The sequence below is a fragment of the Dinoponera quadriceps genome, unplaced genomic scaffold, assembly GCF_001313825.1.
Source record: "Dinoponera quadriceps isolate SergipeBrazil2010 unplaced genomic scaffold, ASM131382v1 scaffold192, whole genome shotgun sequence".
NCBI lineage: Eukaryota > Metazoa > Arthropoda > Insecta > Hymenoptera > Formicidae > Dinoponera > Dinoponera quadriceps.
Window position 1 is genome coordinate 616,243 of NW_014554324.1, and position 19,109 is coordinate 635,351.

General features: G+C 44.4%; 1 protein-coding gene across 7 annotated transcripts in view; it reads left to right on the forward strand.

Moving 5' to 3' along the window:
- LOC106746598 overlaps positions 1–19,109 on the forward strand; it is a 230,760-nt gene that overhangs the window by 204,725 nt on the left and 6,926 nt on the right. For all 7 annotated transcript variants that reach the window (XM_014623364.1, XM_014623356.1, XM_014623373.1 and 4 more), the window contains 2 exons: positions 18,092–18,249; positions 18,918–19,052. In XM_014623364.1, coding sequence (XP_014478850.1) covers positions 18,092–18,249; positions 18,918–19,052 — 293 coding nt within the window. The remainder of the gene's footprint in view (positions 1–18,091; positions 18,250–18,917; positions 19,053–19,109) is intronic.

The window sequence follows — 19,109 nt, forward strand, 5'->3', positions numbered from 1 at the left end:
CGAGCAAGAAATAATCGCGAAATTATCGCGAAATTTATTTGCTTCTCTGCGAGTGAGAGGACCGAAAGACTACAGACGATCGATTAACACGAGCGAGATTACTGTGAGTTTCACGTGCGGCGGCGCGATTTCGACGCACGATTGCTTCGCGACGTATTATGCGAAATTAAAAAGTCGAATCTCATATTTGTGCTGTCGTGAAAAAAATTGAACCGTTGATCGAAATTGATCGGTTATAGCGCGTCGTAACAACAATCTCAAGGACTACAATGCTTTATCGATCATTACAACGATCAAGTCCTTTTATTTTCCCTCAACTTTATTTAAAACATCCGACTTCTTTGCGAGATATTTTCCGGCATAATTGTACGACAAAAAGAAATACTCTACGCGAATGTAATTTCTATGTAAAAAAAACGCGCGACAACTTTGCAAAGTTTTTGCCTTTATGATTATACAACAGAGCGCTTTATATAAAAGTAATTTCTATGTAAAGCGTAGCAGTAATAGACTTCGTACTAATTATACCCTTGCTTTATAATTCACTCGATAATACAATTGACCATTTAATATCAAATATTTTCAAGATATCGTTATTTTTATATCATTGTAACGCGATAACATTATACGATTAAATGCACGCGCAAATATTATAGGATTTATAAAAATTTTGAAACATCACTCAAATGGAAGAGACGTGAAAATTTGTATCAAATATCGAATCTTTCGTTTATCAACGCGAAAAAGAGACACGATTTATACCGTGCTCGCTCAACGGTTCGTATTTACACACATAAAAATAATAAATAGGCAGAAAAATAAATAACTGAAAATCAGATCAAACAATGTAAATTGCACTAATTCTCGCGGAAGGAGAATCCACCGCCTTAAACCCTTCCCCGGGGAAAAGAGGACTCACTCCTTGGAATTTTTGCCTATTTCTCACTCACCGATGGAGCCACGTGGAATTCAGGGTCGGCCACGTTTCCCTACGGCCAGATCTGGAACAAAGAATACAGTTTTGCTGGTTAGAATTAGGGATTCGGCTTAACGAACAAGCTCGCATAGATACCGGTGGATTAGCCCTTCACGGTCGTAATTCGAGTCTCGTTCTGACGGCTGTATCTCGTCTTTCGACCGCAGAGGGAAGGAACAGGGGGCGGGGGGTTAAACAGAGGGAATGTAGAGGTAGTCGGTGAAATGTACCTTCCAGCCGACCTCGCTCGGCCCGAACCGGATCCTCCGGTGCTGCATCTGCATCCGCCGGAACTGCATCCGTCGTGGGTACCTCCGCCAGTTCTGCTTCTGCCAGATCTGCAAAAATGAAATCGCAGGTGTTCTCGGTTAGTCACTCCTCGGCTCACCGCTCCTCGCGAAGCGAGAGAATAATACGAAGGTTCGACGACCGCGCGATCTCGATCTTTTTGCAACATTAGTCGAAACGAGCTGTGGTGTTTGTCCTTTAAATCACAGGGATTTGATGTTGGAACGATGCTCACGGTGATTCCGGTATGAAACGCACAACGCGACAAAACTCTCTAAATTTCTTGGAGCAAAACCTTGCTCGAAAGTCAGAACGATCGAGTCACACGAATTCGAGAGATTGTTCAGTCATATGGAGCGAATTCTTCACTGTGAATTGCCAAGTGAATAATTTTACTTGAAATTCAAGGGTAAATTTGAAATGTACTCCGCGTGACAGGAACATGTTCACTCTAATCGATTGAAATATTTGCTGATACGGAGTCGAAATCCACTCCAAGCTTGAGTGAGACATTCACTCTTGTGATTTAGAGTAGCAGTGTTTTCATTATTGCTTCCAGTGAAAATACTGCTATTTTTCGCTTGTATTGGGCGAGATTCCACTCCAAGAAACTTAGAGAAAAACATTCGGTGCGGTCAGAAAACACAACGGTGAGGCAATCCTTGAGGCGATTACCGCCTCTCATTAAGATTTACATGATTTAGATTCACATGATAGATCTACACAGAGAAAAATATCATTTTAGCTGCTACGAAAAGCGATCACTTAGTTTACTTTCCTTCTTTTAAGCAATAGTTATCTTCAACATAAAGAACTTTTTTCTTGATAATGGTTTTAAAATACGTTCCTCTCAAACGTTAAAAAACTTTACACAAATTCTACGCAATTATTAGCAGTACAAGCCCGCGTGTATCCAACATATTATAAATAATACGAACGCCAATGAACATGAAGGAGATTTAATCCGTGGAAATTACAAAAGGTTTTACCGTGTTATAATATCTAAAGAATCTCGATGTTTCCTTTAGCAATTTCCCACTCGGGTGTTTGAGCGTATGTTTATTAATTAGACCCTCCGAACATTGCGTCACTAATTAAGAGAAACTGCTAAAACACGGCGTTTAATGTGAAAATTATTCCCGCAGAAACGCCTTTCTCCATCCGACCCTCCGTTACTTTAACCTTTCGTTACGTCGAGTGCCAAGGAGCACGATCGTGCTTCTTCTCTCGTTTCGAAATTCGACGTTGTGCAATTTCGACCGTGGTTGGAATGCAGGAATGGTTTTCGCGATACGGTGATGCGCGGGTCAATTTATCTCCCGAGTGAATGATCGGGCTCGCCGATCCAAACGTTCAAAACGACAAAAATGAACAACAACGAGACGATCGATCGGGTGATTATAACGGTGGTTGCGAATTTTACTTACCGATGTCGTAGGAACGTCTGCGAGCGTCTCTCGATCGGCACACGTTCGGCGAGCATCGTCCTGCGGACGAGGTTATGTCTGCAGATCGCGTCTGTTTTTCGGTAATCGTAAAGACGACTCTAATGAATCCGATGACTCTAATGACTACTTATCGGCGTCGTTCGAAGTATACGAAGTCTCTCGATCGGCGCACGTTCCGCGAGCGTCGTCCGACAAGCGAGGTTATGTCGGGAAACTACTGATTTTTCGCCAATTACGGCGACTGTAAACAAGTTTTGCCGCCTATCGATATCGTGCGGACGTCCGCGAGCGTCCCCCTCCGTCGGTACGTATTCCGCGAGCATCGTCCGACAAACGAGGTTACGTCCGTAGAACGCGCTTACTTTTCGCCGGCATTATTCCCGGAGGTGTTTTTACCTTGTACTGCGGCTGCGGTCTCCCAATTTTCGGGGCTAGTCGACGCGTTCGCGAGCGAAACGCGTATCTTTGTCTCGCGCGTCGCGACAGATCTCCCAGCTTAATTCGAGAACGCGCCATAATGGTGGGCATCATAGGCGAGCGTACGCGCGCGCGCGCAGTTCGCGCGACCGGAAGTGACGGCGTCGCGCCGACTTGCATATTTAAAAGCGACCGCGTGTCCTCCGAAATGTAAACTCGTTCGGACGAAAAAAAAAAGAAATAAGGAAAAAGAGACGCGCTGAGCGCGTCGTCGCGCGACGCCCGGGTTTTTGTTTTTTGCAAAAAAGTCGCTCGACGAGATACGGGGTGCATTCATATTTTGCACTTTTTAATCGCGTGCTCACGCGCTCGCTCGCTCGCTTCGGACGCGGGGCAATGCGGAATGGCGCGAACTTTTATTGCCGTGTGTCCGGCGTGTGTCGCCGCGACGCGCTCCACTCGGCGGAACGCGACGCGACGCAGCGCGACGCAACGCGCGCTATCCACGTGCGAGTCACGGAGCGCCGCTGAATAGTCATAATTAAAGCGGAAGTGAAGGCACACATCGCGACGCGTTCGTCCAGCTTTCCGTTCGACGCCTCGCATTTTTGTCTCCGACGAGCGCGACGCCCGGCGTCGGTCATTGACGCGCGCTGTCGAACGACCACGCGGCCAGCGCGACCGGTGCCGCTTGAAAATTTCATTTTTAGATACGTGTTTATCTTCGAATATATTTACGCAACAGCAAATAGGTTAGGTAATAGGAAATTGCAGTAAACACACTTTCCAATAATTTCTTTCGTATGTTACATATTGATTAACCGTCCGTGTAATCGCGATATCCAATAGATATACGTTCGCGCTGCAACGTTGCTATACAGCCTCAATGTCGAACTCGTCTTTGTCAATGTTTCTTCTTGGTTCGCTATGCTCTTCATTGTTTTTCATGTACTTTAATACCTGGTCTATTGGCTAAATGCTAATGGAAGAAAAATTGTTTTGGGAAGCGGAGGAAAATAATGGGCAGAAAAGGAGTGTCTGTAATATACAACCATTCATGGGTAAAATGTATCGCGACTAACGGAAGGTTAAATATATCAATATATTTTAGCTGTATTCATATTTGTTATTACTTAACCGTATTAAACATTTTTCGGGGAAGTTGATACTCTGAAATCATGGTAACACGCGCGAAAAACAAGATGTGAATGTAGAATTTGATCGGAAATATCAAATGTTTGTCATTTTCACATCATCCTTGGTTTTGTTACCAGAATTTTATATCAATATGGCCGTAAATGAAATAGTTTATTGCATTTAGTTAAAATAATGTTTCGACTTTCTCGAATGTTTTTACATCCATTATGTCTCAGGCGCGCGACAGTTATCACGAATTATATCTGAATTTATGAATTACTTCGATGAATTTTGTGTGCGTGCGTGCGTATGTGTGTGTGTGTGTGTGTGTGTGGGTACATCAAAGGACGCGAGAGCGCTCCTCGACAGTAATTCCTCGTTAATAAATAAAGCCTGTTAATCTCTCGCGTCCGATTAATTTCTTAATCCAACAAAAAAGTCACGAGGCATTCCGTCCGCGAAAGCACGCCTCAGGCATGACTGGTGCGCCCCAGCTCGATGACGAAGAAAGTCGTGCGGGGATTTGTGCGGATTTGTCGCCGGCCGGAAATCGTGCCGCACGCCAACGGATTCTTACCGCGCGGCAACACGTACGTTACATCCGTGCGCGTTTGCAGGCGATAACGACACCCAGGAAGAGAGAGAGAGAGAGAGAGAGAGATAGAGAGAGAGAGGGATTGACGTGGATGAGAAGAGAATTCGTAATTTGAAATCTCGAATCTATATCACGAGACTCACGTGAGGTGACACACTACACGCATGGGATACAATTCGATTAACACAACGGATACAACGCGGCCGTAACGCCTATACCGGGTGTTGGATTAATTAGAGACGGCTGTCCCGCGAGGCGCGTCGTCAGACGATGTCGTGTGCATTAGCGGAATCAAGTTCCGCGCGATTTAACTACATCGGCGCGATCGTCAATTCCGGTCGGCGAATTTCCACTTTTCGTCTCGGTTTTTATCGCCTCCACGCGGAAATCGCGCGTCCCGTTCGTTCGGCAACCCGTCGCGGTAGGAATCGTTAAGTAGAAATTTTAATTTTACTAATTTGCCGTGTCACTTTTCGCCGCGCGAACCCCTTCGCAATTGCAAACGACAACACTTAACTGTGCCGAGAGCTTTTCTAGTTATTAATACTCTCCACCGTTTACATTTGACAAACGTGTAAAATGTGTCGAACGTCGCGGTATGTTAAGATAGTTCGTCCGTAGAATATCGGATTTTCAGTGGCAATATTAAAGAGCCTTTACATAAATTTATTATTATGTGTTATTAGTTATAATTCGGCCGAGTGTTTCCGCGAATAGACTTTCGATTGTCCCCTTAAATATTCTCCTCTGCTCTATATTTTCTATTCTCTGTTCTACATTCTATTATCTATATTCTCTATTTAAAATCCAACAGCTGTTATTCAAAACGTTTCCTCTTCTTTTTTTATTTTAACAGTGCCGCATTATATCACACGTGCAGAGATATTAACTCGTAACATTGTATGTATCTCGCCTTGCACAAACGCTTAACCGCTGCAATGAATAGGCTGGCGCGAACGCATGCTGCACAAAAGTGCAGTGGTATATTTTTAATTAAATGCGGTTTAGTCCACAATTAAACACTCTCCTCGTTAAACCTGTGCAGAACGCTCATTATGTCCAAAATGTAGCTCATTACATTTTTAACAAACTCTAATTTGGCTAGCCGGCGCAACATCTTTCTTTTTTTATATTCATTTTATATTCATTACTTGCAAATTATCCTTCATTTTTTCATTTTTGGCAATTATTCGCGAATCATTAATTTATCTAAGAATATCCGAGAGATTCGCGAAAATGATACGAAAAACAATGTAATATGAGGATCGAACGTAACATTTTACGGTTTGAGAAATTCTCCCCTCTCCAAGTTATTTATCCTTTCTTTCAGAACAGTACAAAGTTTATGAAGATTAATTTCATCTTGTCGGGATGAATTTATATAACGAAAAAAGTAATTATTCGTCGAGATACTTGCGGCGCATTCGCAAAGTTTCTTAATTCTTCGAACGTCCTCCAAATCGGTGAGCCTGTCGTTCCCTTCTCGGTATGTCCTCTCAGCATGATATTTTGTTTGTTACAACGATAATTATTATTACCAAAGGCGTGCCTCCATGGATCGGCCAATAATTTGAACAAATGCGAAATGTCATTCGGTCGAATGTGCACAAAAAGCCCCGCCGCTGGGTTAAATTAATAATTACTATTTACAGTTGCATGAGCATAATGAATAATTATGGATTATCGACTGAGAATAACAATTTACGACTCATTGCACGCGAATGAGGTTAATTTCGTTGCAGCGGAATGCACCAGCGATTATTTATGTTCCTTCCTCTCCGTGGTAAGCAATAATATGGTTACACCATAACGAGAAAGATAGGTTCTATTTAAAGACGTTTATTACCGATTAATTAATGCTGACGCGAATTTCCCAGACATTTCGTAAATGCGCCTCATTGTATACGGTGTGTACGTAACGTGTGTACGTAACGTGTGTTAAATAAAGACAGTTTGAGGCTGAAAGGATGCGCATTCGTTCCCTAAACCAAATTCGAATAAGGGTGAGGTCACCGAGGTTAAGAAAACAGCACTTGCGATATTAAAGCTGGTTTCTAAAACCGCCATTCGTACTTGTAAATTATTCACGATCTTCGATTGAGAGCATAATTAATTACAGCTTCGTATCCAGGGACCTTTGGTCAACTAAGTTCGGTTTAATGTTTCATTGTGTGTATAAATACATTCACAGTGAAAAAAAGGTTGCGACACTTTTAGCTCGATGTATTCGAAAACATCTCCAATATTCCACAAGAAAGTTTATCTCTTGAGAACGACAATTTCTATTGGATATCGAATGCATTTTGGAATTTATCGAGCTGAACGTGTCGTAACCTTTCTTACTCTGACCACGCAAACAGCAGATCTTCTCACGTGAAGTTATGTAGTCTTAGAGCTATCCATAAGAAATATATCTTACGTTCTACACAATAAAAAATTTTGAGTTGAATTTAACACATCTCATGCGTTTTATATTTCGCAAAAATTAATACATAATTAATAACCATAATATATTAATCGACGCTGAGAGAGAAATATAAAATATGTTATTTTAACATTCACAAGTATTATTTTAACACACATATTGAATATTGATTAACATAAAATATTGAGATAATATATTCACAATATATTAAATTAACATATATTAAAAATATTATCGGATATTTTAACAAGCAAATTTTAATATTTTAACAAAAATCGATTTTAACACAGATACAAAATATTTGTTACTATCTAGGAACAAAATTTTTCCAATAAAAAATGTTTCTTCGTATATTTTAGAGTCCTGCACACTTCATTCACAATGAATACTACTGAATTTCCTTCGAGGCTTTGAAATTTGCTTACTCGACGTGATCTTTCGGGAGTCGCAAAGATACGATTCGAATGGAGAAAAACGCGATAAATAACCCGATACGCTGACGAGAACCCGATTGAATATTTCAAGAGCCAACGAGATGTTTATATATAGCCGCCGAGCTAAATTAATAATTACTATTTACAGTTGCATAAGCATAATGAATAATTATGGGTTATTGGTGGAGAATAACAATTGACTCGACTCGATGCGCACGGATGAAGTTGATTTTGTTGCGGAGGAATTATACGGCGATTATTTACATTGTCGTGTCTCCATGGTAAAGAGCAGTTACACCGTAACAGGGAAATAGTTTCTATTTAAAGACGTTTATTACCGACTAATTAATGCGCTGATGTCGAAACATGAAGCGAATTTCGCTGATGTTCGGTGGATTAATTTTCCGCGTTTCGAGGTGTTAAATAATGACGGCTCGGGGCGGAAAGGATGCTCCCGCCATTTGCTAAATTGAAGACAGGCCCGAGCTCGCCGAAATTCCGAGGCTGGGCACGAACGCGTAACACGAGAAGGGGTTGAGGGGAAAAAAATGGTACGCTTTAAAGTGTCGCGACTCTCGTTTGTTGCCTTTCCAAATTACAGGACGACCACGTAACGCGACGCTGAGCAGTCTGAAACTGGCTGTTAAACCAATGCAAATTAGCGGAAGACAGGCCCGCGTACCTTAGAGTTTGTCCCTTCTAATTACGCGGAGGAACCGACACGGACGGAAAGGCTTAACCGGGTTCGTCGGGAATTAGTTATCACCCGGTATAGACGCGCGACTGCGTGAGGGACCGGAAACACCGTTTATATCCCGCTGTTTTGCGCCGAACAATAATTACGCTTGCGACTGCAACTCACGATCGATCTCGGCGATAAGTCGCAGACGCGGTTATTTACGTCTAACAAGGGAATCATCGGGCGCCGATAACGCGAAGTACCCTGATGAAATCTACGCCAAATTGTAGATCCCGCGCTTGACGAGCTCTGGTTTCTCGAACAATTCGATTTCGAGTGCATTTAAGCGATCGATCCTGTTTGCTTCCCCTCTCTTCGGAAAATCCTGAATTTCTTAGAGATCATCATGGTCCCCAGGACAATTGCCGCTTAATCGGATCGAATCTCAGTGAATTCCCCGTCGAATCCTCCTTTTCTCTTTCCCTTGTATTTTAAAAGCCACGCTTTTTTCATTAATTACTTCCTTTTCTATCACCATAGAACGAACGACGGGCTTGCTTTTATAATTCACTCTCAGAAAGTAAATATCCGCTACCTTCGTCGGAAGTTATTTATGACTCGACCAAGTATTCCACTTATTCTCTTACTCGCTCCCACTCACTCGCTCACTCATTCACCACTCCTTCCCTTTCTGTCTCTCTCTCTTTCTCCCTCCTTCCCAGCGCGTCAGCCAATTATTTATTTATATCAACCATTACTCTCACCTCGGCCAACGATTTCACGTCGTATTTAATTTGGCATCTGATTTGGACGCTCCGACGCATCGGACCGGGGAAGATTAATTAGGAACGATCGTCCCTCAAGACGCCTTCGCGACTTCGAGGGCTTAATCGCGTGCCAGCGATATGTCCCTTGACCCTCGATGTCAGGACGTCGGCGTCGCGTCGGCCTAAACGCTCGATTCCCATCGATGTGCATTAAGTGCATGGATCGTGCAACGTTTAATGCACGTCCTACCCGCGTCAAATTAAGCGTCGCCGCCACCGCCGTCGCCTGAAATTAATCCCGCGCCACGTGCGGAAGTGAGAATGCCGTTATTATAAAATAACCGACGAGAATCGTGACTTCCCATTATAATTTTCGACGACACTTTATATAAAACGCGCGCGCAACGTCAGCCGAGTTGCCGTCCACAATTGTCGCCTCGTCGAAGACGCTTCCGCGAGAAGACCGATCCGCGAAACACCTTGGGGAAATATTTTACACCTAGGAAATTATATCTGGAGAATAAGAAAGATATAATAAAGCGAATATAATTTTTGCCGAATACTTGGCAATTATCTCGAAACATTTTATCTTGCGTGTGAAATACCTTTCTATGTTCCGTTACTATGACGGCCAGATTCCTTACTTTAAAGTTCGCAGCAGTTATTAGCCTGAATCTTCTCTTGTATTTAAATGTATTTATGAGCATGCTTCTCTCGCTTACATTTTTTTTATCTGCTTGTACTTGTGCATTACTTCCGTTACTTTCAGAACTCTGAGTCGTGTTTATAAAAGCAAGGAATTATTGTGCGATCCTCGGGCTTGTTTCGCTTCTAACGTGAATTACTTTCCCCACCAACCGTATTCTGTCAATTTTATTTGTTTTTTTTTTCCTCGACCTTTTTTACGGACTTTTCACTCATTTCATTTTTACTCATAGTCGCATAACGCGGTTATCCGTCAGTCTCTCGGCATCAAAAACATTCGAAATATTATAACTGCGAGCGGAAGCCAAAAGAACGCGGAACCTGTGAATATGTACCTGGTCGGTCGGTCGAGCTTTCGCGAGCGAGTCAATTATCAACTTTGAAATCGACGCTGCGACGCCAATCAAGTTACGGCGGTGATGTTACATGGCATCGTCCCTTTGAAAAATGTAAAACGCATTCGACATTCGCGTTTGCGAAAGCTAAAAACCAGCGATGCGCTTCTATATTTAATTTGTTTTCACAAGCCGTGCCCGATTTATGCAAATATGAATCTGCAGCCATACGCAACGGAACCCGCAAATGCAGCAGCGCGCTTTTGATCTTCATTCGCTGTCCGGCGTCCGTAATTTCCAACGTGTTATTAACTGCTGATCAAGAAAAACAAAATTTTACGATTAATATCGCGACACGCGTTGTTTCGTTGCGAGACGTATTCGACGATGTTTCCGTACACGTATTCTCGATATGCCACAACTAGCAATGAAGAGTATTGTAACGCGGAAGAAGGATGGACAGGTAGGAAGGCAATTTTGCCGAGATTGAGCTTTTCCATTCGACGAACGCGACACCTGACACGTTGCCTGCCATTACATCGACTCGATCGGTTTGTTTTATCAATCTTAAATTAATACGGAATTCAACGTACTATTGGATGGGCCTCGCGAAATGGCATTTCGGACTGTTAATGACCGCCAAGATAATTTACGATCGACGTCTTTAATCGTCCCGAGAAACCGCAGCTGAATTTAAACGCCGAAAGTTTCTCCCCGTGAAAAGGAAACGGCCGCGCATCGCGCTCCCCCCGAAACTTCTCCCTCCGCCGCCATTCCGAATTTTCCGTTCCGTGTTTGTCCGTTCGTGCAATTAATTCGGCGACGTACGTACACAGACGGGGGGCAATGCGCTACTCGTTTAGCGCGGCCGGATATTGGCGTTTTGAGTTAAATTTCGAGAAAGAGAGAGAGAGAGAGAGGAAGGGAGGGAGCAATATTGTTTATCTCCGTATCTTTCCTTTTATCTCGCAGCAAGATGTCGTGAATTGTTGTTAAGGGAACATTGACTTTTATATTGGTTACAGAATCTGTAAATAAAGTTTAGCCAGAGCGTAGTCTTTTAACATGACGTACCTCACCGTACAATTTTCGACTACAGACGGAAGAAAGTTACGTTTTAACTACAGACACGCGCGCGTAGGAAGTCTGTGTTTCGTGGCTATCATGTTACAGGGGCGGATATATGTGCTGATCGATCGAATTAATATTCTTATGCATCCGACATTCGGTAATTTTATTGTGTAATTGCGTCGTACGCATTACCCGCGCGTATACGACGTATCGGTAATTTCGTGAAAATTTCAACGTCAAAATCCGCGCTAACCTCGGTCATCGCGGCGACAATGCAACAACAATTTCAACAATGACGATTTATTAATATCGGCGCGGAAAGGGGCGGCCAACACGGCCGCGAAAAGCCATAATTGGCAGCTGGCAATTGTGGAAAACGCGATCCACCTTCATTATTTTGACGTCTCGCGTAATTGGCGACGCGTCAAACGCACAAAACGCTTTTCACTTCTTCGCGTTTAGACTGCAATTTAATCGAAACATCGTGCCGAATTAATGGCATCGGGAATAAAAAGAGAACAGAGAAAGAGAGAGAGAGAGAGAGGGTCAATGCCAGCACACTATTGTTGGTCAGTCCGCATAATTTGGCTTTCCCGAAAAATCCGAAATATATTCCATCGCAATTTATGCTTTAAGCGAAATTAATTGCGGCATTAATATTCGCGCAACGAAGTGTGGTAGACGGCGACGAGTATAATGCAAAATCGATTGTAATAATACTGCTTCCACGCGCACGCCCGCAAATGGGCATCGAAATTACACACATATATATACACACACACACACGCATTCTCCCTCTCTGTCTCTTCTCCACATATATTCTCCTCACCGTCTTTTTATCAACCGTGACCTGTATTAATAATTTAACTACTTCTCGCGCGAAAATATTATTCCGCCGTGGTGGGCGCGGAAATTTGGAACATAATTTGTACGATATAATTCTCAAATTATATCTGTGAGAAGAGAGAAACGAGGAGGGCGAACGTTCACGCGATGCGTTACACGCAATTCCTCCCGCGTTCTTATTTGCGCGGGACTCGCGCCGAAAGAAATCGTCCGCTGCTTTCCGCGGTTTAAGCACCGAGTGGAAGACTTTGGCGAGCGCGCGCCGAGCGCGGAATATTTATCGCCGTCCTCCGTTTTCATCGGTGATCCGCCTTTAATGCGCGTTTGCGCGTGACCGAATGCACAAAACTGAGTGAGCCGCGCGTTTCACTTGAAAGAACGGGCGCGATCCAATCTGAATTTAAAGTTCCCGGGGAATCCCGCCGCTCGCCGGTGGAGCAGGAGAGCGGTAATGCGAGGAGCGAGAGCGCTCCGCGCTTAAGGACGAAAAGCTCGATCAATAAATCGACGGGTTTTTCATCAAGGACTAAAGCCCCCTTTACCCTCCCCCCCTCCCCGTCGGACAGACGTCGACCATTGGTCTTCCGACGGGCAGGCCTGACAATTATTTGTTTTCGACGTATCTCCCGCGGTGGCGGCCCGTTTCTTCCGTCGTTACCTCGCCCATCCCTCCATTCACCCCTCCTTCGTGCCCCGGAGATCTCGTCTCATGATTTTTGCGATCTTTTCGCGAAGCCTCGCGCGAAATCCCGCGAAAGTACGCGCTCGCATCGGCGATGTGTTCCGCGTGATTTCATATTCCACGAAGCCCGCGGTTTCAAACGGACAGACGGTCAATCTCCCGCGGACTGGACGGCAACGTCGGCGGCGAAAAATGACGGCGACGTCGCGTCTCCACTTTATATATACGCGGCTCTCGGATATGCATGTATTCAGATTAGACAACGCGGGAGGGAGCTCTCGAATTTGTCGAATAAATTCAGCCCGGGGGTGCGGCGTGGCCGGCTCGCTCCCTCTAACACTGGATTTCATTAAAATTCATTCGGCGCGGCAAGCTGTCACACGACCGGCACGGATGTACAGACGGACGCGCAAGCTAATAGGCTTACCCTGTTACTACAAAAGGCATCGGCCGCCTTCCCCCGCGTTGTACGCGCCCCGATTCTATCGCGTGACCGCGCAAATTAAATATAAATAATGTATATTTTGTAGACACATGCGCGCGAGACCCGACCGAGATCGCCCGAGGTGTCCTACCTGGTCTAACGGGGTTTCCGTCCCCGGGCTAACCGATAATTACTCCACCGGGTGACTCTCGCCTCTGATTAATCCCTGATTAATCGACGATTTATCGCTGACAATCAAATGTTATCTGCACTGTCTCACTGACGCAGATAGGAATTGTGAATTTTTCGAATATCGTCGTCGACGATTTACACGTGTCGAAATTTCGACTCCGTGTTACACCTTTAATTCTACGACGCAGCGGGAGCCAAGATTTGTCCTTTTATCTGAAGGTAACTGGAAACAAAGCTGAATCGCGTGCGTGCAACGATAAGCTTAAACAGCGCCGCAACTTTCACTTCCTCTTCCGCGCCGTCCGACAAATTAGTACCGACGGTTGTCGAAAACTCGGCTCAGCTACCTGCGCTTCATGCACTGTGTACGTGCGCGTCAATCACGTATGTGGCGCAGCCTGAACTCTACCTCGGAGGATTTTTGCTCGAGTTGTCATTCGCACCGCTCGGAAAAATGCTGTTTCGGGAAAACGACCTTTCGCGAGGTAACTTGGAAATTTTCACTCGTACCTTCGCTCGTGTTCTTCATCCCTCTTCTCATCAGCGTCGATTTTTTGCAGCCTCCGCTGTCCTTTGATCAATCGAGCCTCCTTCGCTCACACGTCCCCGCGATCATCCCGGGCGCGTCGAATCAATCTTCTCACCATCAAGTGCGTGTGAGGGTCAATAAAAATATCCATTATCTTCGTAATCCGCAGTAAGGATATAGATTCTCCGTGCTGAAAATGCAGACAGCGATATCTGCGGCAGCTCAAACTGTTTTCCACCCTCGAGTGACCGCTTCGAAGCGATTTTCCATTTTGAATTTTAGTTCGGCATAAATTTCATATTACTCTTAGAACATTGAACTATCTACTCATCGGGAAAAGAGGGTTTTTAAACTCTCACCTTGGTGTAACCTTAATTTTACAGTGTTTTTTCTTTTCCATAAAAAGGTCCGAATAATTTGGACAAATTCATTTCAACACTGCGAAACGAAATCTACCGCGAGGTTTTTTCTTCATTTTTCCACGCGAAATCAATTATTTTCTCGTCAATTTTGGAGACGCCTCTAGTAAATCTCGCCATGCCGGCGCTAAGTTGCTAAACTTCTCGTTTTTAATTACTTTAACGCTAATAAATCATGTTTCTTTTTTTTTTATCGGAAACCATTAAGACATCGTCACAATGTATGCTCCAGCGGACAAAACCAGCCGGTCATATTTTACTATCGCAAGTATCACGATTTGCGCTCACCCCCTCGGAGCCATAAATAATATTTCTGTCGGTGGCCAGGTCGGCGTTTTCCCGCAATTATTGCGTCTCTCATAACCGACGTCATAATTCTATACCGTAACGAGGCCATTCGTAACCCTCCAATTCCACCTCCCTCTGCCCTCTCCCTCTCCCCTCTCTATCCCGCCGTCCGCCTTCCACTTTTCCACTTCATACTGACATTTTTTACGCACGTGCAACCTTTTATGAGTGACAGCAACTAATGGTAGCGTTGCAACAAATGGGCGGCAAAGCGATAAATAAATGTAACGGCGGCGAAATGATAACAGCAACGATGATAGACACGTCGCGATCGCGATAAGGTGTATTTCGTTTGAAGCCGCTTTTGCAGATCGCGCCAGCGCGAAATTGCACCTTGCATCGGGCGAGAGAGAGAGAGAGAGAGAGAGAGAGGGAGAGAGAGAGAGAGAGAAAGAGAGATTTGGTATATTAAATTAATTAGTTAGGTCAGGGCGAGAGGAATAAGAATTGAAATACGTCAGATTGCATTATTTGTCAGATGGTTCGCTACAGCGGAACTTATTGATACAAGATCCACCTGATGTTCGACACTAACCCATTTATGTCCATCATGGCAATTAGAAGCCTCACAGGAAATGGATTAGTATCCAACATCGTAATATTAATTTAATCAGACTTTTATATCCGCGAATGACCCGAATACGTTCTCCAATATCATTGAGTTGATTTATCACCACTCATTTGTCCAATTTGCGAGAATCACGGCGAAAATTTCGAGACTTCAAAGATACACCGCACGAGTTACGGAAGGGATGAATTTAAATCCCGTTCAAGCGATCAGGTCCGTGCGTCGCTTCGAGAAGTAATTTATTAATTTATCACGCAAACCGTGACGGTTGTTACTGTAATCGCTTCATCGCGTGATTCGGCGGACTCTAAGGGGGGAAAAGGGGGCGATAAAAGAGGAAGTGTCCGCGATACGTCGGCGCACTCCCGAAATTTTTCGAAACGTGAAACGCGCATTCGCGAAGCCAATGAAAAGCGACGCGAAAAGCGCGTTCGTAATAAAAAGGAGCGCAAACGGAGGCATTCGTGTGCCCGCATCTCCGGTATTTATGGCAGCCACGGGTTCTGACGTCGTAAAATCGCGTGCGTACATTCCGCATCGCGATACCGTAAAATGGTCGGGGTAACCGTGCGAGCGAAATCCGTTCATGTATTATGACCGTCGCGATGTTTCGTATCTCGTCGATGTCGCGATAAGTATTTAACGCGTTAACACACAATCACCGATTGCTCATGATATACTACGGCTCGTCGTTAATAGTCGTTACCTGTCTCACTATGAAATACTCGCAGCTGAATTTAGCTTCGGAGGTCGGAATTTTTCAGTCGAAACGTGTAATGTACGTGACGTTTTGTTCGCAGTCGCGATTCCATTTGGAAAAGCTCGTGTCTAATTTTAAACTGAAATCTGAGTAATTTTCACTTGAGACAAGTTTCAAGCAGTTAATATTAATGCTATTAATAAGGGTCTATAATTGTGATATACGATTGTTATTCTAACAGTAGAACAATCTTCAAAGTTATCGAAATAGTTTCGGCTATATATCATTGTGCGATACGTAACGCTTGCTCTCTATCTCTCTATCTCTCTCTCTCTCTCTCTCTCTCTCTCTCTCTCTCTCTCTTACGTACCCGATTTGATCTGTTCACTTGTTTCTTTATCGGACAGTTCCTCACTCACCTAATAATCATCTAATAGTGTTCAATACACAGTTTACCTAATTGCATAATTGCACTTACGCGTAAAACAAACACGCATGAATAAATGAATGAATTATTTAACGTGTCCGCTCATTCGATACGGCGATTGTATTGATTCGGCATTGAATTAAACAGCAGATTGGAGCGTATCGCGAATTACAGACGTATAATTATTTTAGACGCAGTATTAAATGAACTCGAGGTTACGCGATACGTACATTTAATATATCGGCCCGCGAAGAAATGCTCTCTCTTTCTCACTCTCTCTCTCTCTCTCTTTCTTTCTCTCCCAAAGGAAAAATCCCAGGGTAACTCGATCTTAATTTGCGGGGACCGCATTACCGGATACAATCTTGAATTATTCAAACCTAATTTATTTTACTGCGCGCCTCCACCTTCGAAGCTTTTAAAGCAACAATCGCTTCGGCTTCCTTAAAGCCGACGCTTTCCAATTTTAGCGAAATTCTTCGTGAAACCAGACGACGGAGATGACGACGATAATTGACACACCGCGAAAGCAACAAACGATATACGTGTATTAACGATCGGACAGCCGCAATTTTTTTTTGAAGAAGAAGAATTTCGACCGTCGCCGGCGGAGAGCTTCGCTTGGACGGTAAAGAGACAAATATCCCCTCTGCGAATATATCGGCGCATCCAACTTTATGTAGCTCCTATAAAATTACAAAATTGCAAGCCGTCATCGAGAAATATTTCTTTATAAGACGATAGAGCCGCTCGCGGAATAAAGTAAGTCACGTGCTTTGCAGCGGCCATCGGCGTTTAAATTTAGTCGAAGTGAAAATTTATCGCCGACGAATTGAGCGCATGCGAATGTTCAGCGCTCTTTTATTTAATTCGCAACAAATGCACTCGACTTATAAATCTTTCCCGCGAGTGGGGGAACACGGGCATAACTTCTTTTAAGAGATATTCCCTCTTTCCGTTAAACAAAGCGGCGAAGGTTTCGCCGGAGGAGAATGGACATTTTTTTTTCTTCATACAAAATAAAAGCGATACGCGACGCTCCATTGCCGTGCTCTCTCCTTGTTCTCTCGTTTTCTCTTTATCCACCTCTGCCCTCTTGTTTTTTCTTACATATCGCGACAAAGGGAAGCTCTTGGAAGATGCTCTCGCGGCGGAATTCCCGACAGTCTGTAAACCGTGTCTAATGCCGCGCATTTATTCCGCCGCGTCTCCAAATGCACTTAAAGAAGCGCGCTCGTTTGCGAATGCGATTTATTCGACAATTGCTCATTTGCAAGGTCGTCGATGACGCGATTGTTGACGGAAAAGCGAGCGAGCGAGCGGCGCCCGCGAATCGACGCGTTCAAACGACAGAACCAAGAGAGAGAGAGAGAGAGAGAGAACGCATAACAACGCGTTGCCATTAGTTAATACAATCCCCGAAAGCGTCCTCGCCCACGAAATTTAATTGGCCGACGTCTCTTTTAAACTCTCCATGTCAAATGCCTAGTCACGCCGCGATATATCGAAACACACTCGTCGCTCTCTGTTAATTTCATCTCTCGCAGCCGAACGATAACACAATAGTTCCGAGACGCTGTGTTTACCGATCTGACGTGACACGTGCGCGCACACACACACACACACGTACACGCGCGCGCGTATTACGTGTATTTTGCAAAATGTTCCTGTACTTGCAGTTACTACGCGTCGACCGCATTTCCACCACGCTTGGCGCCGCCATTGAAGCGACCGCGCCTGATGCCACCGACACGAGCGCAGCATCCGAAGCTGCAGAAACAGCAACCGACGGCGAACACCAGCACAGTGCCCGACTTGAATCAACTTAAAGTATACAGTAAGTGCTCGCGTTTCAAGCTACGTGACGTCACCGACGCCCAACGAATCCCTTCGAGTTCGATCGTCGATCCTGAGAGTCTCGCTTCCTCCTCTCTCGTTAACACGTTGAGCGCCGTGATGGCCGCCGGCACTGCCTTGTCTTATTTAAGCTAGATATAAAGTAACAAACGTTTCATAGCTTCGGATTTAGAATCAATTGAGCTACGCTTCGACGAATGTAATCGTGTAGTTCTCAATTAAAAATATTGATCGTTGACTGAGTTATTATACAAAATGTAAACAGAGGGTCTTTAAAATACAGCTTTTTCCTCCACCGTATTTTTAGTATTTCAATTATCAGTTAGACTTTTGTTACAATCAATGAAAGCCAGCTCAGCAGTCAACATGTTAAGGTCGCCGGTCTCGGCTCGTTCTACATCCTGTCTTGTGCACCGATCATCAATCACTGACCGCACGAGGCGATGATCGTAGAAACGAGGTTCGTGACTTACAGCGAGGACCAATAATAAAAAGGCTCCGTGGTGGCTCCATTGGCCCTTCTTCTTGGTTGAACGTCAAAGAAGCCGATACGAATTTTTTTGTTCTCAATTCACCCTCGCAATCGTGCTACCGTCACTCTTCCTCACCGGGCGATGAAGGTTAGTTTTAATCGGAGGTATGTTGTAGGCAATCCGGACATACTGATCTGCGGCAACTGCAGGGAGATGTTCACGGAACTCGGGGAGCTGTTGGAGCACAAGCGCAACTATTGCAAGTTGCGGTTCACATGTAAATGTCACACCTTCAACGGAGCCGCCCCAAGTATGTACTCGAAATAAACTTCGAAGCGTCTCCTTCCGGTACGTAAACGCGCTCCGA